General features: G+C 41.2%; 1 protein-coding gene across 3 annotated transcripts in view; it reads right to left on the bottom strand.

Annotated features, from left to right (window-relative positions):
* Positions 1–24,427, bottom strand: part of TTC7A (tetratricopeptide repeat domain 7A) — a 240,412-nt gene that overhangs the window by 178,092 nt on the left and 37,893 nt on the right. For all 3 annotated transcript variants that reach the window (XM_067565099.1, XM_067565100.1, XM_067565101.1), the window contains 3 exons: positions 12,755–12,833; positions 9,215–9,375; positions 8,721–8,784 (listed from right to left, as the gene is read on the bottom strand). In XM_067565099.1, coding sequence (XP_067421200.1) covers positions 8,721–8,784; positions 9,215–9,375; positions 12,755–12,833 — 304 coding nt within the window. The remainder of the gene's footprint in view (positions 1–8,720; positions 8,785–9,214; positions 9,376–12,754; positions 12,834–24,427) is intronic.

The following is a 24,427-nucleotide window of genomic DNA, read 5'->3' as shown; positions in this document are numbered from 1 at the left end:
GGATCAAAGGCCCCATTATTTATACTTGGGAAATGTTCTATATCAGTGGTTCTTAACCTTTCCAAACTACTGTACCCCTGAAGCCTGAGTCCCACCCCCACGGGGCTGAGGCATGTAACTTAGTTTCATGGCGCCCCTGTGGCTCCAGGCAATTGCCTTTCTTGCCACCCCCAATACCAGCTCTGCACTTGCGACCCCTCTAAAACCCCAGGTTAAGAAACACTGTTCTATATGGTTTTAATTCAAAGTTGAATTATCAGTATGGTTTGGATTGACAAACATATCTTATTTTATCTATGAATGCATACAATTCTAAGCCTACAAATACACATCAATAATTTTTTGCATGCACATAGAAGCTTACTCTTTTTCTCTCTGTCTTCAAATTTATAGCTACATTACACTGTATTTTTTACTTTTCATGATTGCTTGAGGGGCTATTAGGATGATCTGAGAAAAGGAAAACTTCCCTTATGAGCGGAAACTGAAAGAGCTTGGCTTGTTTAGCCTAACCAAAAGAAAGTTGAGGGGAGATATGATTGCTCTCTATAAATATGCCAGAAGGATAAATACCAGGGAGGGAGAGGAATTATTTAAGTTATGTGCCAATGTGGATACAAGAAAAAAGGGATATAAACTGGCCATCAACAAGTTTAGGCTTGAAATTAGATGAAGGTTTCTAACCATCAGAGGAGTGAAGCTCTGAAACAGCCTTCCAAGGGGAGCAATGGGGGCAAAAAACTTAACTGGCTTAAAGACTGAGCTTGATAAATTTATGGAGGGGATGGTATGATGAGAGAATGTAGCTGATCTGCGACAGCTAGCAGCAAATATCTCCAACGGCTGGTGATTGGACATTAGATGGAGAGGGCACTGAGTAACTGCATAGAATTCTTTTCTGGTGTCTGCCTGGTAGATCTTGCCCACATGCTCGGGATCTAACTGACCACCATATTTGGGGATGGGAGGAATTTTTCCCTGTGTCACAAGAGAGAGATCGTGAGAGGTTTTCACTTTGCAGCATGGGGCAAAGGTCACTTGCAGATTTAAACTAGTGTAAATGGTGGAGTCTCTATAACATGAAGTCTTTGTAACGTGATTTGAGGATTTCAGTAACTCATCCAGAGGCTAGGTGTCTATTACAGGAGGTCAGACTAGATGATCATGATGGTACCTTCTGACCATAGAGTCTATGAGATCAGTGGTCCCAGGCTGTGGACCTCAGACCATTAGTGTCAATGCTGGCTTTTCTCTAGCTGCTAAATCATGTTAAAAGGCAGCCAAAAATACATTAGACACTTCCCCAATAAGACTTCTCCATATAAGTTACAGTTGCCACAAGGATGTTTCACAGTTCACACAATCATGACTGGGAAGGAGGGTGGGTCTGTTCCATAAAAAAGTGAGAGAAACCCGTGCTCTAAACTGTTACCTGGGGGACACAGCACCATTAACGCTATCAATGCAAGTTCAGCATGAGAATCTAGAGTAGACTGTTACCTCAAATATATAATAATGTATTTAACTTGTACTACTATGCCACATAATTGTGTGACAATTGTGGCTTAGTTATGTCATGTTTATTACATGTATCTGTATAAATAAAAATAGAAGCAGCAAACCCAAATAACTATTTCAGTAGTTATTCCAGTCTATGTTATGCTACAGAAAATAAAATTCTACAACATCATATAGATGAGCTTTTTAATAATATATAAAACAATCGTATGAACTACAGGCTAACAAACTCCATGCAACAGCCTCCTATTTCAGAGAGCAAGCAGCTAGGAAGTATCCTTTAATTGCTCACTTTGAAACATAGCTTTAAAAAAACCATTAAAATCTTTAATGAGTGCTTCTCCCTGCCTCCTAATTTAAGGGCATTCTAATGTTCAACTTGTGTCTTCTTATAATAGATATAATTGCCAGATCCACTGCAACCCACAGAGAGAGAGGGAGCATATTGTATACCAATGTACTGTAATATGTAATTGGGGTGATTCAATACCAACATTATGAAAGCAAAGCAAATGCCATTTAGGTAAGACTGGCAATAACCTCTGTTCAGGTTTCTGAAATTCCAGTTGAGGGTTGGATATCTTCTGAAATCCCAGTCAGAGAACTGGAATGGAATATTTAGCCTTCCACCCTTAGGGTCTCAATTCGGCAAGCAGATCTGCTTGGAGCCCCATTGATATGAGTGGTGCTCCATGTGGGTGCAGGTTCCGTCCACATGGAGCAGTTTACAGGATCAGGGCCTAACTCACTGGATCAATTTCAGCCCAGAGTGGTAGTGAACAACAGGTGTTACCATCCATGTGAAATGTGCGGGCTCAGTTTCATTTCTGGTAGATACCTACTGCATGGTCTACCTGAACCCTTTTCGGGCTGTCTCAGCAAAAAACCCAAGGATCTGAATGGGTAGGGAGGATGAATTACCCTCTCACCCACAGAATGGCCCTGAGCTGACTTGTGTGGTGGAGTTTACACTGCCAGTTCCCTTGCGGTGGGAAAAGAGAAATTCTGTTTCTGAGGAAGTTAAGGTGGCATATCCACTTACAATTTTTATCTTAGGGAGTCCTGAAATCACAGTACCTAGGATAGTTCACATGACGCCTCGCCTTTCATCACTCATTGTCCCACCAGAGAGAACACGAGCATTTCCCCACTTAGAATAACTGACACAACATGTGAGTGGATAGCAAAGGAAACTCTGAGTCATTGCTCAAAGAGTTTCTCCTTGAGACATGAAGATCAGAGAAGAAGGTCAGTTAGCCCCTATGCAGAAATAGTCAAGTAGGGACCAGGTCATTCCACAAGGTTTCTCTCATGGAATTCCCACTGCATTCATCTATGGAAGGCAGGGAGAAGCATGTTTCCCCCACTTCTCCTGGAAGAAACCATGGGTTCAGTCTACATACCTCACAAGCCCCCAGATCTGCACAGACCACAGGGATCCACCTGGACACTGGGCCATCTGCCCAGAGACCTCTTGCCTCTGCCTAGACTCTGGGTTTCCCACCACTGCTTTTTCCAGGGGCCCCCCCTTTTTTTCTTTAAAGGGGGGGCACTATTGAACAATTAATACAGACTCTGGCTGTAATGACTTTCCTTTCGGTTTGCACTGGGCACAGTAGGAGTAATCAGCCTCTGGGTGGACTTTTTGTGGCGGGAGCTCTCTGGCAGGTTTCACATCAGGTTCCTGTACAAGTGCAAAACTTTTACCCCCATGTCTGAAAATCACTTGGGAAATGTAGGGCCAGATCCTCAACTAATGTGAATGGGCACAGTGGCATTGAAATCAATGGAGCTGTCTGCATTTACATCTACTTAGGGTCTGGCCCATAAAGCACTAAATAAGTACTAAATATTACTACTTCACTCTTTTTCCTAAGTTGTGACTGCTTTCCTCTAAGTAAACTGCATCAGTAATATACACAGACAATTAAAAAGATATCATCTGTGAATTGCTAGAGAACTACAGAGCCAAATAAATAAAAAATTGGCTCTTTTCCGCTCCCACAGTGTAACAGGGATATGCAAAACGAAGCAGAGAAACTCAGACTATTCTTGGAAAGTTAACAGCTTGTGAATACCACTTTCAAATTTTCCCTTTGTTTTGGCATTTGGTAAAACAATATGACTATCATATCTTTTATTGGTTATATTTTAATGGCTTCTACTGTGACAGAGCTAATTCTGAAAAATATCACAAAAAGCAGGACAGAAAAAAAAAAGATACTAACAAGTTTAACATAAATCAGGTACACAGGCTGTATACCTGGAATAAAATATATTTGATAGCTAATACAATAACTGATGGCTTTTGAAAAGCTCCCATCAGTTCCTGCAAGAGAATGGAAAAAGGCTCTCAATTCATGCCCCGCCACCCAAATTAAAGCTGTTTATTCAAGAGGAAACTAATGTAGGTGGTGTATTTTCTAGAGCACACACTGGGCATATTCCAGCATCCATCTTCTTGGGAGATCTGCAGAAAACAAGTAGCCTTGTGTTGCAGCCTAGATGTGGCAACACTCAGGCTTGTTGTACACAATGCAGCACATCAGTTTGAATAGATCAAGACAGGAATAGGCAGAATGGCAATCTTCTATCTCATTCATCTACTATGACAGACAAACCATCTTGAGAGAAAACTTCATAATGGTTGGTAGGCTTTTGCAGATCTGTCATCATTAGGTTTATTTCCATTTGAAGAAATTCCACAACAAAAAGCAAGGATTCCCTCTCCCTTAATTTCTTACAAATGAATAACTTTACGAAGTCAGAAATTGCAAAGGAACTGGAAGACCATGAAATGTTCCAGACGTTATCACTATATATCGATAATCCTGCTCATCTTACTCTCACAAGCAATCCCACAGAAGTCCATTGGATTGCTCACATAAGTAAATAGAGCAGGATACATCCCAACATCTGTGCCCATGCATGATCCTCCCTACTCTCTCAGACTCTCCAAGGTCAAATCCCTACAGTGGACTCAAATCAGAGATGAGATCTGATGAATTTTTTCTAATGTTTATTACACTGGTGCTGAATCCATTAGTCTTGGAAACAGGCAGTTTCGTTTCCAGCACGACAGAGAAGAGGAAGCAGAAAGCCAAATCAATCTAAGTTACCCTGCCCCATTCGTGAGCAGCCAGTTCTGGTTCGTTCTGTTGATCCACAGCTGCCAGGGGAGAGACTACGCTGCAATACAGCCTCTCTCCACAAACGCTGACACTAACAAGGACTGAATAAAGGCAATTTAAGATGTGCTTCAGATCTCAAATTCAAGAGTGGGAGAGATTTTAAATGTAAATAAAGAGCTAAAAAAATGACTTTAAAGTAAACACACAAAAGCTAATAGAAAATGTTCCATTCCTGGCTCTGAGAAACCTCTGGCCAGTGTGGCCAATTACAGTACAAAGAATACTCCAGAGGGTGGTTATTAAAATAAATGCAACTACATTAAGGGAAAATCCTGCCTGACTCTCTCTTCTCTCCCACCAGCACAGAATGCCCGGCTGGAAACAGAACCAATTCCATTCCCACATCCTGCCACCCACGCCAGGGGTGCTGGAACTAGGAGATGCTGGCTTGAAGTGGTTTCCATCATGGTTTACAGTTCGGTTCAATGTCTCTCAGCACACCCTATACCAATTGTTCCAGCACCCCTCGTGTGGGTGGCACGATGTGGGGAGCCCACTGTGAGACAGGCTAGGACAAGATGCCAGGGAGCACCATGTAGAAATGCAGGGTAAGTGTTTTGGGTGGGTTAAATCAAGGGAAGGACTGGACTGGTGGAGTTACAGCTATATTGATCAACCTGCCAATCCCTGCCATACATGATGGGCATATCTCAGATGAAGGATTTCTACAGCCCTCAGACTACATTGATGGCCACAGGGGAAGCCCTGCTGATCCTTCTGGTTCTGAAGGGAAGAGGTCTCCCCCACCCTCCCAGGCAGCAGACAAGATCTCCCTTCTGGGCAGTCCACGTACCATTACTTGGCCAATGTCTGCACCTAAAATGCAAGAGCAGCACAGCTCAACTGCACTGCTGTAGCACTTCAGTTTAGATACTACCTACATCACCGGGAGGGGTTCTTCTGTCGCTGTAGAAAATCCACTTTCCTGAGAGGCAGTAGCTAGATTGATGGAATAATTCTTCCATCGACCTAGTGCTGTCTACACCAGGGGTTAGGTCAGCATAGCTACATCTCTCAGGGGCATGGGATGTAACTATGCCGATTTAAGTTTTCAGTGAAGACCAATCTTTTTGGCTGTACAAAGAGGATGAGAATTTGGCCTTCGGTTCTTATACAAACAAGTACAACTGGCTCCATGATTTGCAATAATCTTTCAGCTGTATGGTCTATTTTAATGGATTCCTTAAAGAGGACACTGTTGTCAACCATGGTAACTAACTTAGTATCAGCTGGCATCGGAAGGGAATATCTGCCAAACTCAACAACTGGGCTGCTTTTCAATGTTACTAGAATACCGTCACTTATCATGAAAATTTGATCCCCCATTTTCAACAAGACAGAAAGCATGAAGGAACACAACTGAGATCATTTCAAGAGGAAACTGAACCTCAGACGCAAACTTCAGACGTAAGAGTGTTACTGTATGTATATAATATTTTATAGATATTATGATATTTGATATATGTTTAAAAACAAAATTCTGTGTTACTTGTGCATTGTGCTATTTTGTAGTCCAAAGAACTATCACACACTTTGGCTCAGAGGCACCGTCAATGTAATACTGAAATAATGCCCAGTTCATATTAGAAATCCTCCTCCTTTGTATTGAAATGAGTAAAATGACTCCTTTTAAAACTACTCACAGAAGCAAACATGATAGGAGGAAAGAAAAAAGTGAGGACACTGTCATAGGCCCTGATCCTGCACCATAAAAGACAATGGGAGTTATGCTGTCTCCTTCGATGAACAGAGGATCAAGCCCCCAGGGGCTTTAATGTGAAAACTTTTGCCAGGAAAAGTTGTTGTACAACAGGGGCCACCACACAGCCAGGGGTTCATTTGGGTGAATAAGAGGTTAGGAGCATGACAGAAAGGCAGAAAAAAATAACCTAAAATTCATCAGAATATGCAGAAAAGCCTCCACCACAGGCACCCTCCCCTCATATGTTACTTGAAAAATTATTCCTTGTAAAACATTTTATTTCCCATTTTTCCCTCTGGATCCCTATTGCCTCCTCTTTCTGCTCTCAAACTTCACCCCATGCCTGTTCCATGGTTCTCCTCTGTGGCCGCCAGGCGTCCCCTATATCAGTCTTCAAACCACCATTATTTTCCCTTCTGTCTGCCCTTCCCCAACAACTCCCCCTTCTTTCTGCCTTTGCCCGACCATAATATGCACACACAGAGCAGACATTTTACCCAAGGGAGTCCTGCAGAGAAAAGCAGTGACATGGTCATTCTGTGCTTTCTAAATAACATGCTGGAATGGATAACGCTCCAACAGATAGGTTAGTGGGGAAACAAAGCATCCCAAGCTGGGTGTTAGACTGGATTGTTCCCAGTGAGCCAACCTTATTGGACATTTGTGCTTAATCTTGAGAGTCGATTATGGTAAATACTAAAAGACTGAGTAAAGCAGTCAGAAATCCAAGAGCCCTGTACATGCTGCTCACTGGCATGCGGTGATAGAACACTGTCGTTTTCCACTGACACCCTCTCTAGGAGGGTGAATGTGTATTGACAGTGGCTGGCTTTACAGCCTTCCAACCAAGGGGGGAACCTTGGGTCTCCTGAGGCTTCGGTAAATTAAAAAACAACCTCCCCCAACCAGCCTGCCCTGGCCAAGATCTCATGTTATGTCATAGACTTAGCAAGATTTCCCCTGGTTGGTAGCTGAACGGGAGAACTACAGGAAAAATGTCCATGGGTCACAAAGATCTTTTGGGCACCAGAGTACAGCCACTATTTCTTCTGCTAGGCAACTTTTTCCTGTGATTGCACTTCTATTTATTTGTCATGTGTATATTCTTTAAAACAGCAGCAACCAGAACGCTTGTTCGTATATTTACTCTTGAGGGAGGAGCAGTGCAGTTTCTCGACAGTACAGTTTTCACCCTGCTTCTCCTGTAAGCACTCAGCTATGGAACCTATTTGCTAAATGATACAGTAGCATGTGCATTTTTTACCAAGTAACACATTACATTCTCTCTCCTCCCTCAGACATAGGGTACCAAGCCTATGAATCTTCTCCCCATGCCCCACTGACCACATGAGGCGGGACCTCCCCAAGGATGGCCTACAGAGGCTGACACTAGGAGAAAGCTACTCCTAGTGGTCGACATCTTCACTGCTTTAAAAGCCTGCTTTCTGCCGCTTCCAAACTTTCAAAAACAATGAGTCAGGCCCCTAAAAGCCATGCGATTAGCTTAAAAATCAGGAGTTTTTAAAAAAAATCATCATAGATTTTGAGCTTTTTTTATTGGCTTTCTGAGCCTTCTGAGGGAACAGTTCCTTCATGTTTCCAAGCTTTTCTCTGAAGCCACAAGGGCTAGAAACACTTGCGGGTTTTTTTTAACTGAAAGCTGAGATTCTCTTTGAATAACTGGACTCCAGGAGCTAGGGCTTTAAGAAAGGCAGCAGATATTTTGAGACTTGTGATAAAATCACAAGAGTCGGCAACACTACGTAGATTTGCCAATTACAGTTGCTCCCAAATAAACTAATGCACTTCCTTTTTTTTAAAAACAAAAATGTATATTTTTAAACAAATACGCATTGTGTGTCAAAGCATAGCAAATCCCTTATTAATCTGAGTTGCATACTCAACTCATTTTTTTGCCGCAAAATTGTCATTTGTAAACATGAGAAGACATTTTAAAAAAACCCCAACACATTTAAATTTGCAGAGGGGAAAATATTTGTTTTCCCTTCATAATAATCACCTACAAATTGCATTTCAGAAATATCAAGAGTAGAAAAGTTATTTTCCAAACCATAATATGCGCAAATCATTCTTTGCCCTCAGCCCTTCACTGAATATCCATTTAATAAACAATAATAAAAGCTGAGTCATTAAGAAAAGAGAGAGTTGTTCCTGCCTTACTGCTGACTTATTTATTTCTGTCAACATGTGGATTCTCTGCAGTTTACAAAAACCTTCCAGAAGGCTTGATACACAAATGCTAGATACACCTTATTGCTATCCTTAATAAATATTCATTTTTGACTTACCATGGATTCACTGATTAAAAGGAGGAGAAGAGCCTCTTCTATGTTGTCTTGAGGGCAGTATAGGCTGAAAGACAAAAACTTTTTTATAAACAAGATCAGGAATTAGCCCATCAGTCTCTATTTTTAATGTCACAGGAGGACCAGTAACTTGAAACATCTCATGTATGATTCATTTGCTATATAATACCCTCTTTTTCAGATCTACACAATTAAAAGCTCTAGTGTGTATTCTAAAATGAACTATTTTGACCCACTGGAACCTTCATCCCATTCCACAACTGAGACAGCTATTTAGTCACATATTCTTCATTCATGGGAAATACTAAATACTCCAGATTTAGGTCTTGGTTTTTCAGCAACCATTTTGATTACAAGTTAAAAAAATAAATAAAAATGAACAAGACTACATGGGCCGGTAGCCAAGTTAGCATTGAGGGACACCTCAGCCAGACGTATTCCTCTCAGTGGACACCAGAATAAAGAGCAGGGCTTACTTGTCTCCTGTGTATAGCTGGGGTCTCCGCCGAAGAAGATTGCTAACGTAAGACTTATCTTCCTTGTTCATGAACTCGGGCAGAGGATCAGATAAAGGGCTCCAGTAACAGTCTTCACTCAAGGAGTGGAGGAGCACTTCAGCTAGCTGCTTGGCTGCTGTCTGCAGATCAACAGAAAGGACTGGAAATTACTAGAAAGGCTCTAACATGCAGAGGGCATGTCCCCGCACCTTACGCCATGGGAAACGCAAGTACAAAAGACACTAGGGACCTGACTCCCAGAGGTTCTGAGCACTAAAACTCCAACCGAAGTCACTAGGAGCTGTAGAAGTCACTAGGAGCTGTAGGTACTCTGAAAATCAGGCTCTAGAAGTTTGTATGGTCCATTCTAAATTGACAGCGAAATTTAGCTAGTCTACTCTTAGAATTTACAGTGGCACAGCTGTACTGATACAGCTGTAAGAGCACTTGTGTAGCCACGTTATGTCGATGGGAGAGAGCTTTCCCGCAGACATAATAAAACCACCTAAACGACGGTGGTTGCTATGCTGGCGGGAGAGCGTCTCTCGCCGACATAGCACTGTCCTCACCAGCACTTATGCTGGCAAAACATATGTCACTCAGGGGTGCGTTTTTTCACACCCCTGAGCGACAACAGTTTTGCCGGTGTAAGTACTAGTGTAGACAAGGCCTAAGAGAAACTCAGAAAGAAAGGGACACGTTAGCTCATGCAACTGAGAACTGATCCCCTGTGGATATTTCAGGCCCCAGCTACACTTCAAATGGTTGTACTCGAATCATGTTCATAGCTTTCTCAGTCTGAAACCTTCCACTCTTGTCTCAGCCTAGAGGTGAATTTTTTATTTGTTTAAAGTTTAAAAGAAAAACATTCCTTCAGCTGTTTGAATTATATGACCGTGATAGAGAAACAACCTATTTGAGTACAACTCCTCTTTTTGCTCCTGAATAACTTCAGAACAAAACAAAAACTTTATGCAGGGATGGGAATTGTGACATGTCCTTCCTTAGGCAGTACACGGAACCAAGGATCCTTATGCATCTCATCTGTCACCCTGGTAATCAAAACATAAGGGCATGTCACTTTCTGGTGCAAGTAGACACAATGTTGTGGGTAAGCTGAAGTGACTAGGAGGAATCTTTATCCTAGCATTTTCTGCCTTTTTGTTCAAATGTATTCAGTGCAACCCATTGGTTTTTGCACAGAATATACGCAGATTGTCACACAAGTATATATGCGCACACGCACTCTCTCTCACTCACCATATCCAATACATACTGGGGAGCAACTAGGCTTGCCATGTTAGTATGTTTTACATATAAGACAAGTATACCTATAAATACTAACATGTCAGTCCTAGTTGCGACAGACCATGTATTCTAATGTCAAAAATAGTAGGAATGACCTCTCCAACCTCAATCTAGTTTATCTGTAACTATGGAAAGTTCCTATTACCAGATTCCCAGCAAAATAAAAAGCTGTTGATGCTGAGGACTTTTATTCACTCTTTTTCGACCATTTCTTTACACAAGGACATCATCCTGCTAGCTAAGATGCAATAGCAGTAATGTGCAAGGTTTCTTGAAAATTGGAAAGGAAGGTTTCAATTCCATACCCAGATAATGGGAAACGGATCTGAATGGTTGGTTTTGCTGTGGAGAAATACTGCTCCACATACCTTCTTGGAGCCTTCGTACCTCTGTGCGCGGACAACTGATGGAAAGCTGTCAGCTAGTAACCAGTCTTTTCTATACATTTTATAAACGTGTAAACATAAGCTAAATACCCTACAGTATTGTGATATTAGCTAATATTTTATAGTCTCAGCATGTAATCATTTAATCAGTTTCACCCTCAGGATCCAACTCTCCTACATTTCTTTTAGAGCCATGGGGATAAGAAAAACTGCACTAGTATCAGAAAGATCTCTGCATGAAACTATGACTATTGGGATAAAACAGCTCAGAAGAGACAAGCCCCAAATGCTTTAGTCTGCTTTGACTTTAATGTACAGTACAGTAGCACTGTAAATTAGCTTCACTTTTGTTTTGAATAAGACCAAACAAATAAGAACAGTCCAAGTCTCTGATTTATATTATTTCCGCCTTTGGCTAAAAAAGCATCATTATACTTGGAGTACACTGTCAGCCTTGGAGTATAAGTGAAATATGCTTGTATGGTTTCATTTTAGCGTTTGAAAAACTAGTTTAAGTATATTCCTGCCCTAGCCCCCTCGCAGCAGCTCATTTTTTTAAAAAGTCCAATGGTATAAACACCTTCTAATCTTCCCCTAGAGATTAATTTCTCCTATGTGGCACAGCTCACCTTGTAGCACAAGGAAAGCAGCATCCAAGTACCACTGTATCAGGGTTTGGGGATAACAAATGGTTATACTTGCCAGTCCTTCAGCAGAGTGATGTTATAGTTCAGCAATAAAATCCCCCAGAATTCTGATCTCAGTCTGGAAAATGATGGGACCATTCCAGCTAAGTCATTTTTTAAAAACACCCATTTCCATGCCCAGCACAAAGATAAGCTCCTGAGAGTGTTCATGGTACGAAATAAGACTGAAACCACCTGGTGATGTTAACCATATATTTGTGTAACTACCAGCTATTGCTGGGAGATAGGGCTCTGGACAAGAACAACAGGACAGATCCAAACTTTGACTGACTTATCTATTCCTGAGAAGTGGCTTTTTCCCACCTAGCCATACCATATAAGTTGTGACAGGTACCAAAAAGTCTCCCACTTCAGCAGTAGTAACTAGTTAATGATACACATTAACAATGTCCGTGCTACTTTTCCCCACTCCCTATTTTTAATATTACGATTGAGGCACAAATATCACCTATAAATAAAATATCAGCTGCTCGAAGAACAAAACCTCAAAAACTCCTGACAGTCTCTGGCTGCTCTCTGACATGCAGCCGGTAAATACAGATATGTCCATTTGTCAGAGGCCCTTGAAAAGACAGCACACAAAAATGGCAATCCCCAACTATCATCCGCAATTACATTGTTCAGCAGAGTGCTTCACGGAGAGAAAATGCGCCACTTTAAATCTAAAAGCACTGGATGTTCCAGGAGGGAGAAGTGGTTAGCACTGCTGCGTATTAATGTGAAAAAGCACGTGTGCATCTGCTGAGTGTGAAAGAGAGACAAATTCAGGGATGCCAGAAATGCAGGATATATTTTGTTTCACATTACAACAATTGCTTTAGTTTGCAAAATAAAACAAAGTAAAATAATCTACCAATAAAAATATACACTGAACAGAACAATGTGTTCAAAAGAGACAGAAAATACCCACCTGTCCAGATCCAAAAGCTCAGGGTGGTCTTTTAGTGTTGTGTGTCTGAATTATATGTGTCACAAAAACGTCCAACAAAGGCAGTAGTCAGGGGAGGAGCAGGGGGAATCCACATTCTTACTCCCCAGCAATGATGAAGAAAGAAATTACCCACAAAACAGATAAAAGTGACTTCCCATCTTTAAACCCCTCCATTCATTTCACTTACCATTTTGAAGCTCTGGGTAGCTTTCGTTTCCACGGTCCGTAATACTTCTCGCAGGTGCCTCATTCCTTTCACAATGTTTCTAACAGGAAGGCAAAAGCAGCGTATTTAAGCCCAACGACTTGTGATGCACAACTGCTATGTAACAAATCGACTTTTTAAAAGAAGAGAAAATTAAAAAAAAAAAAAAAAAAAAAGGATAATCACTCCAAAGTTAGGCTAACAACATAAAGCAAGTCACCCTGAGGCATAGAAAGGACAATGGCCCTCCGAATCAGGCAGCATCCTTAGCATGCCTATCCCAGATGGCTTCCTATGAGAAAAATCACATTCACATTTGAAGAACAGAGGAGACATTTGGAACATTTCATGGATCATATTTATAAAGCAGATGCTGTTCCTCTTTTTGTGTACGCACTGTACTCGTTTGGAATAAACTGAGCTTGCATGATGTTCTTAAATGATGACTCTTTTTAGTTATGTTTCAATGTTGTATCACTGACAGTAGGTGGGGGAGGGAGGGCATGTCTATCCTGGAAACTTTTACCAATGATTCCAGTATAATTATCTCTCTATAGTTAAATTGTGTAGTTAGACTGGTATAACTCTCTGTGAGAATAGTCTTATTCCTGTATAAAAATGGCTTTTTCCCCCCTTCCGAAGTGGCATAAGTCAAAGAAAAAGGTACATTTATACTGGAAGAGGAGTGACCACATGGGTGATTATGCTGTTGGCCCAATCCTGTTTTCATGAAATACATGAAAGAACAGAGTCACGAACACTCCCCACCTTCCTACCAAGAGGCACTTCAGCCTGAAACATTGTAACTTTAATCAAAAGCTAAAACCTCAACTGACTCTTATTGTTCTATCCTTTGAAATGTTCACTTCAGCCTTTTTAAAATATCCATTTACTGCAGCATAATTCAAGTCTGTCTGTACTTTGTATAATTCTATTTGTTTTAAGATTGTTTGTAAAACCACTCCACTGACCATTTTATCTGTTAATTTTACCCACTTTCAAAATATTTGTAAAAACCCTATTTTAAGCATAAGAAGCCACACTGTGAAAGACACTGGAAAAAATGAAATAATGTTTGCTTTAAAAATAATATGTGAATTCTTCAGCTAGGAGTTGGCACTGAGTGATTGAAGTGTGAATGACTGAGCAATTGAGGTGGCTGTAGACAGGGAGAGTGATTGAACAATTGGTCTCAGTAAGGGATGTCCAAAGAGACGAAGAAAACTCCAGCCTCGCCTAAACATTTGAGGGAGGAAGAAAGGAGAGAAGATAATAACTTTTACCACTCAACTGGCCAAAGAGGAGTCCACCCTGATAACTGTGGAGTCAGCCCACTTCAAAGAACAAAATCTGATCAGGCTTGCAACAATGTGGGTGATTAAGGATCACACCAAATGCAGATGCAGCATGACAGAGCAAAAACCCATAGACTTACATGGGGTCATTCTTCTATAAAATGGGACAGAAAGACGAAGGCTGGAGGTTTCGGTCTACATCACCACACCATCCAGGAGTACCGATGCGCATCGGCAGAACCTTGCTCCTCACCCTCGTGCTACAGTCACCTGGCCATTGACTACCATGAGCACCAAGAGGCTGGTAACTATAACACCTGTGAGACCTCTATGTAAGTTTGTCTGTCTCCCTGTCTGTGTGTATGAGTGTGAATGAAAGTACCAGTTGAAACATGTGTCAATGAAGTATACTTTATTAGCAAGAATCTCTGTATTTGTAAAGCACAATATTGATATTGTTACTGTGTTGATCCTGTTTCCCTGGTATTTGCGTTATTAATACTATTTACCAAATTTTTGTATTCACAATAAACGTCGCTTGTTGCCTTATCCCCTAAAAAAGATCCTGTGATATTTGTTATTTGAATAACAACGCTAGTCTAACTACAGCGATTTAAATTCACATTTTAGCTTATACTGGTATAATTTTTCTATGTAGACAAACCCTATATTCCTTAAAACAAACAGAAAGACGAGCTGGGCACCTACAGCAAGACATTTTCTGTGAACATTTCATTGAATTTTAAAGCTAACTAATTGGCTTCAACTGTGTTCTCACTCCTTCCATGTCACTTTCCCACAAACATTCTAACAAAGAAGTTTAATGGCAGAAATGTTTGAGGAAACAGCAACATGTCATTGACTATCAAAAGATATTTGTGCGAAACAAATTACATGTCTGTAATCATGAGTAATCAGACTAAAAACTTCATGAAAGGAGTTATGCCCACCCAGTGAGGGGACAGAACCACACTGTAACCTTCTGTCCAATCAAAACTAATCACCATATTTCAAATTTCAAATCATGAATTCTCACGATAATCTGCGCCTAGACAATCTACAGACAGAAATAATTTTGAACAACAAATGCGGGTGTGAAAATCACATGCTGCTCAGAGACAAATTGCAAAAATATGAAGTGAAATATTTTGAGCAAGTTACTTGCTTTGAATTAGTCACTCCTCCCTAAATAGAAAATATGGTTTGTGTTTGTCAGGGACAAGAAGCTTGAGGCAGTTTCTAATTCTGGCCTTAGTCTTGCAATGAACTCTTCAGCTGCAGGAGCAGGATCTTGATCTGATATTTAGTGGGTCAGAGCAAGAATGAAATTCAATAAAATCTTATAATTTTTTAAACACACACGCATGTAAATCTGACCCAGTGTGTTAAAACAGTAACAATGCTAAATGAGCAAATATTTTGTTTGGTTGCTTTTTGTTTTGTTTTAGCATTCCACAGCCACACCAAAACCAAAAAAAAAAAAAAAAAAACCAACCCCAAAACACCCCAACAACTAAAAAACCAGCAAGCAAATCTCATGATAGGGCTGGTGTTTACCATCTAGGATGTCAATCCGGGAAAGCACTCGAGCACACACCTAAGCATATGTGTAGTTCCACAGACTTCATTGGGGTTAGTCACATGTAAGTGTGTGCTTAAGTGATTTCCTTGATCGGGACCTGGAAAAGTTAACAAAAACAAACAAAACAAGGAGGAGGGTGAAAAATTGTTCTTCTTAACCTCTGAGGACAGGACAAGAAGCAATGGGCTTAAACTGCAGCAAGGGATGTTTAGTTTGGACATCAGGAAAAAATTCCTAACTGTCAGTGGAATAAATTGCCTAAGGAGGTTGTGGAATCTCCATTGTTGGAGATTTTTAAGAGCAGGTTAGACAAACACCTGTCAGGGATGGTCTAGATATTACTTAGTCCTGCCACGAGTGCAGGGGACTGGACTAGATAACCTCTCAAGGTCCCTTCCAGCCCTATGATTCTATCTATGAAAAAGACTGTAATAGACTATAGTGCTATTTTGCCTGAGAATGAATGAATGTAGAGATACATATGGGCATTAACAAGCTGAATATTTTACTCCAAAATAGATAGTTGAATGGCCATTTAGAAGTGTTTTAGGATTATTTGTGGACATTTTAACAATGAAAAATGTGGACAAACTACATTTGTACTGTGGCTTGTGTGTATTATGGCTTAGATCTGATACCAATGAAGCAGTCTTTAATAACACAACATAGTCTAGATAGGTATTGAAACCCACCAGTCTTGTTTAGTGATAGCAATATTGTACTTACATAGCACATTTCATGCAAATACTTCTCAAAGCATTTTATAAATAAACTTTAAATATATTTCAATGATTTCACAATGCACACTGAATACTAGGATGGGAAATGAAAGAAACTGTAACCAAATAAAATTACAGGGCAAATTTTGACAGGCAGTATGTAATGAACCAAACTGGAATCTGGCCAGGTTACCTAGATTAACACCCATCCTGCAGCAGAAAGTGGCATAGGAGTTTTATTGACAGCAAGTCATCAGGATCTGATTTTTATATAGTATTGAATAGCAGCACATCACAGTTGTCTATAACAGATAGAAGAATTTACCTTGAGATGAGTGCATTACAAAAAAACTTTTCATTGTCACCACTCTCCTGAGTAGAGTTTTACCCACTCAAACTGTTTGCAGCTGGAGCCTTTTGGAACAACATCTGGCTACAGTATCAGACTCCTACTGTGTCTTCACAGCTAGCTTTGTATCTTTGTTCCCTTTATCTCATATTTTTAAAATTTTGAACTTCTTTAAATGGTTATTTACCAAAAAAAAGTTGCCAAAATAAGTCCACAGCCTGCTGTAAATGTAGATACAAGAAGGTATATCTAAATAAATCAAAGCACAGTACAGAATCCTTCAATTTTGGAAGGCAGAGTAGGTTTCATTAGTAGTTTAGAGTGGGATTTTTGAAAGCTCTCAGCTCTGGCCTAACTCTGTTCCCATTGATATCAATAGGAACACCACCACTGTAGTTCTGTGTACACTATGCTGTGGGATCTGAAAAGTCCAAGGCTAAAGCTCAATTTGGGAGTACGGTTATAATACAGTTTGAGCCAGTACACAAAACAAAATCAAATCAAACCCATATCAGCAAGTTAAGAAGTATGGGTTGGATGAATGAACTATAAGGTGGATAGAAAGCTAGGTAGATCATCAGGTTCAATAGGTAGTGATCAATGGCTCGATGTCTAGTTGGCAGCCAGGAACAAGCAGAGTGCCCCAGGGGTCGGTCCTGGTTTTGTTCAACAACTTCATTAATGATCTGGATGATGGGGTGGATCACACCCTCAGCAAGTTTGCAGATGACACTAAGATGGGGAGAGTGGTAGCTATGCTAAAGGGTAGGGATAGGATATAGAGTGACTTAAACAAATTGGAGGATTGGGCCAAAAAATGTGATGAGGTTCAACAAGGACAAGTGCAGAGTCCTGCACTTAAGATGGAAGAATCCCATGCACTGCTACAGACTGCAGACTGACTGGCTAGGAAGCAGTTCTGCAGAAAAGGACCTGGGGGTTACAGTGGACAAGAAGCTGGATATGAGTCAACAGTATGCCCAGGTTGCCAAGAAAGCTAATGGCATATTGGGCTCCATGACTAGGAGCACTGCCAGCAGATCAATGGAAATGATTATTCCTCTCTATCTGGCACTGGTGAGGCCACATTTGGAGTATTGTGTCCAGTTTTGGGACCCCCACTACAGAAAGAATGTGGACAAATTGGACAGAGTCCAGAGGAGGGTAACAAAAATGATTAGGGGGCTGGAGCACAAGACTTATGAGGAGAGGCTGAGGGAACTAGATTTGTTTAGTCTGCAAAGAGAAGAATGAGGGGGGATTTGATAGCAGCCTTTAACTACCTTAAAGGGGGTTCCAGGGAGGATGGAGCTAGGCTGTTCTCAGTGGTAGTAGATGGCAGAAATAGGAGCAATGGTCTCAAGTTGCAGTGGCGGAGGCCTAGCTTGGATATTAGGAAAAAGTTTTTCACTAGGAGGGTTGTGAAGCACTGGAATGGGTTACCTAGGGAGGTGGTGGAATCTCCATTCTTAGAGGTTTTTAAGCTGCGGCTTGACAAAGGCCTGGCTGGGATAATTTAGTTGGGGTTGGTCCTGCTTTAATCAGAGGGTTGGACTAGATGACCTCCTGAGGTCCCTTCCAACCCTAATTTTCTATGATTCTATGAGAAAGGACTATACTACAGGACGAATTGGACAGAAGTGAGGCCTCATTTCTTGGGAGACAGGATAAAGGAGGTAAATAGATCAGTAGGCTGGAAACAGAATGTCTGTGCTAGGTAAAAGAAGGGGGAACACCCAGGGGACCATTTACAACAGACAAGGTAACAATGGATAAAATAAGCCTGGAACAAAAGATGAGGTAAAGAGTAAGTTGTGCAAGGACAGTGTGTGGACAGAGCATGCTATACAGGAATAGGTTACTACAAAGTGACCAAGCCAATCCTAAAACATGTAATGCAAAGTATGGTAAATGCAATGTAATGTGTAAATGTATATAAAGGAAGAGGTTTGCTGTGTAACTTTGGATGCGTGATACACCCTAGACCCACCCCTACTCCTGAGTCAGATCAACTCAGAGTAGCTTTGGTGTATGCTAAATAAAGAAAACTGAGTGACAAAACCAGGGCAAAATTTTGGGCATTTTGACAAAAGCCAAGGAGGACTAGATTTATACAGCACCAGGAGGGAAAGGAGGAAGAAAAGAGGATGAGGAGTTTCCCTATAAACTTTTAGCCTGGTGGCTAGGGTACACTCTGGAGATGTGGAAGACCCAGGTTCAATTGCTCCCTCTGCCTGATGTGGAGAAAGGATTTGAATTTGGGTCTCCCTCATCACCAAAAAGTGTCCTTAGCCACTGGGCTATGGGATATTCTGGTATGGGTCTTTCTCCTGTTGAAGCTATTGCACTTTTTATAAATAACTAAATAGCCACTGGAGCAGAGATTTGAACTTGGATCTGCCACATCCTAGGTCGGTATCCTAACTACCAGATAATAGAGCCATTCTCATGCTCTTTCCCTGACGCACTTACTATTCATTATCATTATGAATTGATCTCAATGGGCTTTGGATGAGGCCTTAAGAATTAGTGGGGCTGAAGAGCCTGAGTGTGTTCATTTGGAAAACAGGCAGTGCGATCACAACAGCATAATGCAAAAATGTTGCTTGTTTTCGTTCCTATTAATGAGCCTCGTTTTCAGCACCCCATTGGTTTCAACAGGAATTTGGTCTGACCAAGGAGCTGTGAGAAAGGTCCAGTGGGGACTTGGAGAAAAAGGTTAAAATGGGGGATATCTACACGTGGAATGTCCTGTTTTAAAGGACACTAGGAGATTCTCATGTTTGTTCTGTGATGCAAGATGTAGGATTATAAATCCCTGCTCCCGAGGGAGCGGAAATGTTGTAACACGCAGGGGCCCAGGAAAGTGTTTTGAATACAGGCTGCCTCTTAGAACTGTTTTGTTGCGTAGAGTCCTCCCCTAAGTTGCACATAAACTTATGAAATCTTGCAACAAGGTTCTTGTTTAGTGTGAACGCTCATCTACCCTGACTCCACACTGGGCCCACCGCAGTTACCTTACACATACTTTCAATGTACAGTGTAGAAATCACAGGAGTTACTCATGGAGTAAAGCAATGCAAGTCATGGTGGAAGAATCATGCCCTCAGAATAAAATGGCTTTGAATTTTACAAATGATTCAGCAAAGGGATGGTTTAGATAATATTTAGTCTTGTCATAAGTGCAGGGGACTGGACGATTCTAGACCTTGACCCTCATCACGTTTTGGAATCCACTAGTGTGCACCCATGCTAAGGCCCAGCACTGAGACTCTGCATAGGTACAGGAGTCAGTTCTAGCATTCTGATGCAGGATCAAGGCCTTAGATTGTAAATTATTTAGGGCAGGAACTGTGCTTCTCTCTTTAAAAGCACCATTCACACCTACAGTGCTATATAATAATATTAATAACTAAGAACAACAATCATGCAGAGCATTACACTAAATCTCAGACTGATTTCTATTTTTAATACTTTTTTTTTTTTTTATCCTTTCAACAACAGTGGGAATGCTGTCTCAAGAGAGGAGAAAGCCAAACAGTAAGGCATTGTGAATCATATCCACTACTGTACCACTAATAAGTTGTCATTTATTATTTTGTTGAATTTGTGAGAAACCAGGTCTGACCTCTTCCTTTGAGCAGAGAGACAGCTATGTATTTTAAATGCTGAATCTACGTAGTTATAAACAGAGAGCATATTCACAAACCTAGCCCACTGCTTCTAACTTCTGCATCATGCCACAATTTTCCCCTTAAATTCTTGAAAACGTGCATCCTATTTCACATTCTGAGGAATATTCCCATGGGGTGGAAAAAATGTGTAGTTAACAATAATATTTATACAGTGCCATACCTGAGACAACTTTACAGGCACCCTTGTTAAAAATGAAAATAAAAGATCTAGGATGAGAGATAAAGTGGCCTCCTATCACTAGATATTCTTCTTCTATGTTTAGCTTATTATAGGAGTTATCAGAAGGGCTTGGTTGTGGCTAAGTGTTTAAAGAAAGAATTGGGAGATGGATTATTCCAGTTCTCAGTTTGCTAATTCAGTGGTTTCTCAACCACTTATTTCCACACCAGGACCTTCTCCCTCCTATCTAGATAAGATCTAGCTGGCACCCACCTCTCTTTTTTTTTTTTTTTTTTTTTTAAAGGCAATATGGGAAGATCAAGGTGATCATAACTTGTTTGAGACCCCAGGTTGAGAACCAATGACCCTAATGGATGATAAAAACTGACTGGTTCCTAGGAAGGGGATATTTCCTCCAGGAGAATTCAATGGAAAATACTTCTCCTTTTATATGTGATAGAAGATAAACATACAAAGCTAGGAAACACATGAAAACTAAAGGAAATGTGTGCAGAGATTAGTGCCGAGGTTAACAGTAATTGAAGCTTGTGTTTGGCCCTGAGCAGCACCGGGAGGCATTAAAAGCTATACAATTTGTTGTGTTACAAAGGCACAACAGGACAAAAGAATGTAGGATGGAGAATGGGTCATGTTCTTGCTTGAATGGCTGCGGCAGCCAGTCCTCAGGATGGTGAAGGATAAGGAATATACGTAGAACAGTGTGATGGGGCACTCTGAGAGACAGCCAGGAATAGTGCCAAAAGCAGTGGTTATGGACCCAAATGATCATTACTGTATTTTTAAGTAAGCCATTTGGGTCTTAGAATCAGTGAGATTATATTGTTTAGACTACTCTCTTCCCCCCCGCCCCTTTCTCCCATTGACTGTGTTTATATATTCCGCACACAAATGCAGAGCGGTGGCTCCAAAACTATTTTGCAACAGACATCAATAGAAATGTGACTATTCAGAAACAAAAACTCTAGAAGACTGGATGACAGCAGAGCTGAGAAAAACACTGGCTGGTGTGGCCTGAGGAAGGGGTAAAACCTGCTGCAGTGGGGAACAGGTGTGGGCCACTCGCCGATAAGGAATATTCTGGTTGAGAAGCAGCAGCGCAGCCCAAGCCTGTACATCGTCTGTTTTGACTGTCAGTGACATTTTCAAAAGGCCCTAAGTGGCTTGGGAGTCAAAGTCCCATTTTAAAAAAATGACTTACGCACTGGAGATTTCCGCTCTTACATCACTTTCAGGGGCTTTCAAAAAATGTTACCCTGCAAGCTTTTCTGGGCAGGCACCTTGGAAAAGGCTTTACAAAGTATCTAGTACTTCTGGGTGCTTCTAGTTTTGGGTGCCCAACTTGAGTCACCTTAAAGAAGCCTAATTTTCAGAAAGCACTAAACATCCACTTCTGAAAGTCAGGCCCCTTTTAAGAGATCTCAAGGTGGACATCCAAAATGGTGGCATCCAAAATCACTAGTCACTTTGGAAAATCCTATTCCTTGCCTTTTTATGTCTGCAAAACACCTAGCACACTTCTGGTGCTACATAAACAACAACAACATAACAATAAATCATGAAGATGAGAAAAGGACCCAGGAGAGGTCTCTACGCCCTGTGGAAATATTTATAGGTTTGATGGCAAATCTTGCACAGTGGCATAAAGCAACCATGCATGTGTAATAGACTAAACTAAAGCCAATTTTATTATGATTCTTATCTCTACGCACACATTTCCCTAAAAAAATAAATAGTCTTTCACACTAACATCTGCACAACAGGCTGCTTCCCACACTGAGGCAGCACCTGCCTGGCTGTACTTTGCATCAGCAGAATATCAATGATGCTTACTGAAATGATACAAGAAAGCTCTCTTGTGACTCAGAAGGGCAGACAACTGTAAGAGATTTGCCTTCAGATATACAATATTTTAATTAAATGCACACCAAGTGCAGAGAGGCTTCCTACAGCTGCAGAGCATGTTGGTCCCTACAGCTGGCTCTTTAACATCTGAAGGGGAGAATGGACCTTTGTTTTGTTAGTTACAGACCCTCTTTTCACTGTACATTGTGAGAGAAAGGGCTCTCCTGGCTGTAATCTGGCAGGCCGCCAGTGGGAGCAAACAAAGGCAATAGAACAATGTGTGTATCTTCAATTCAACTGTCTGGCTAGACATTAGGCAGTTCTCCTAATTAGAATCAAATACTGTGATTCCATAGTATGCATATACCACTGGGAAATGACATCATGCCATACAAGGCCATTCTCACTTGTTCGGACGTTTGTCTTTCTGGACTGACTTCCTAGTTTCACCATGCTGAATGCAATACACAGAATAAGAGAATTTCTTTGAGGCATGCAACATCAGGTGGAGAAACAGGATTTATATGTATATAAATATATATATATAAATATATCTATCTGACAAAGCCTCTTCCCCCTTCTTTTTTAATTAATTTATCCCAAGTATGTTAAGAGTTCTGAGTTCTGCTTATGCCCTCTTGTGGTAAAAACATGAAATTATTAATACAGTACTAGCTGTGAGTAAATGAGCTATGGATTCTCATACCATTTTTTCCCCCACTAGTCCTTTAACTTCATTGGCTTTAATTCCTGATTTGCACTGGTGTAATCAGGAGAATCAGGCTTTTATGTGTTTATTACTCTTCTGACACTTGGGATCAGTTTTATGGTAAAGGCTAATCTACCCTTCTAACTGGGAGCAAATGCAGAATGTATTTTCCTGCTCTAATAGTAATTCAGCAGATGGACAATATGATTTTAACTATATGTGAATTTTGACTTCAGAATTAATTTTTTAAAAGGCAGCCATTAAAATGAATTAGGGTGGGACCGAGGTGGTCAATATTAATATCTAAGGCAACCCAGTGGGTACACTGTACTAACAAGGAATACTTAAGGCTGAATTTAAAAGGCACTGAATAATGTGAATATAAGCATTCCTTATTAAAGGATATCTAGCAGACCCCAATACAGTATGTTCAAAATCTTGGGCAAAAAATATGAAACCCACATTTTTATCTGTTGTAAAAATAGTAACAGGCTAGAACACCAGCATATTTGATGCACATGAAAGATAACTGAAAAGGAAGTAAATCTTTAGTAGACTGCCAAACAGTATGTCACATTAGAAAGACATGTACCCTCTCATCCGTTCTTTGGGTATCAAGAGATTATCCCAAATGCTTCTAATTCCCTGTCATCTTAGTATATAGGGAAAGTTGTATTAGTTTAACTAATGGTGTGATTTTACACTGATTTAGTTCAGCAAGTGCAACTTTTCATATGGACACTCCTGGATCACTCTTGTGGTGAAACTGACAAGAAAGCCCCCAGGAGAGCTGAGCAGCTGGACCCCCTCATTGGACTGGGAGCTGGGTGAGAAGCTCGGGCGGCTGGTTCCCACTCCCGGATCGGAGTGGGGTGAGAAGCCCAGGAGCCTGGTTCCCGCTCCTGGCTGGCAGCAAAGTGAGAAGCCCGGGCAGCTGATTCATGCTCCGGGCTGGGAGCTGGGATCCAGAAGTCAAGGCGCTTCTGGACCACATGGCCGCTGTGTCAATTTCATGGCTCAGCTGTGAAACTGATGAGGATGGCTGGTTCCAGCGGAGAGCAGGGAACAGGGAGGGGAGAAGCCCCAGGCAGCTTCCCCCATCTCCCAGCGGGAATGGGAGGTGAAGGGGGCAGCTCGCAGGAAGCATGTGAGCCCATGAGGCAGCTGGGCTCCCTGCAAAGGAGCTCTCAGCTCCCCACACTGCCCCTCTTAGGTCAGAGGAAGAGCTTCTGGTATGGACACATTCCACCGACCCAAAGAAAGCAGCGTGGACATCAGCCACT

The sequence above is a fragment of the Emydura macquarii genome, unplaced genomic scaffold (assembly GCF_026122565.2).
Source record: "Emydura macquarii macquarii isolate MOO-44397 ecotype Brisbane River unplaced genomic scaffold, CSIRO-AGI_Emac_v2 contig_2676, whole genome shotgun sequence".
Classification (NCBI taxonomy): domain Eukaryota; kingdom Metazoa; phylum Chordata; order Testudines; family Chelidae; genus Emydura; species Emydura macquarii.
Note: the sequence above shows the minus strand (reverse complement) of the source record. Positions and strands in the feature narration are given on the sequence as shown.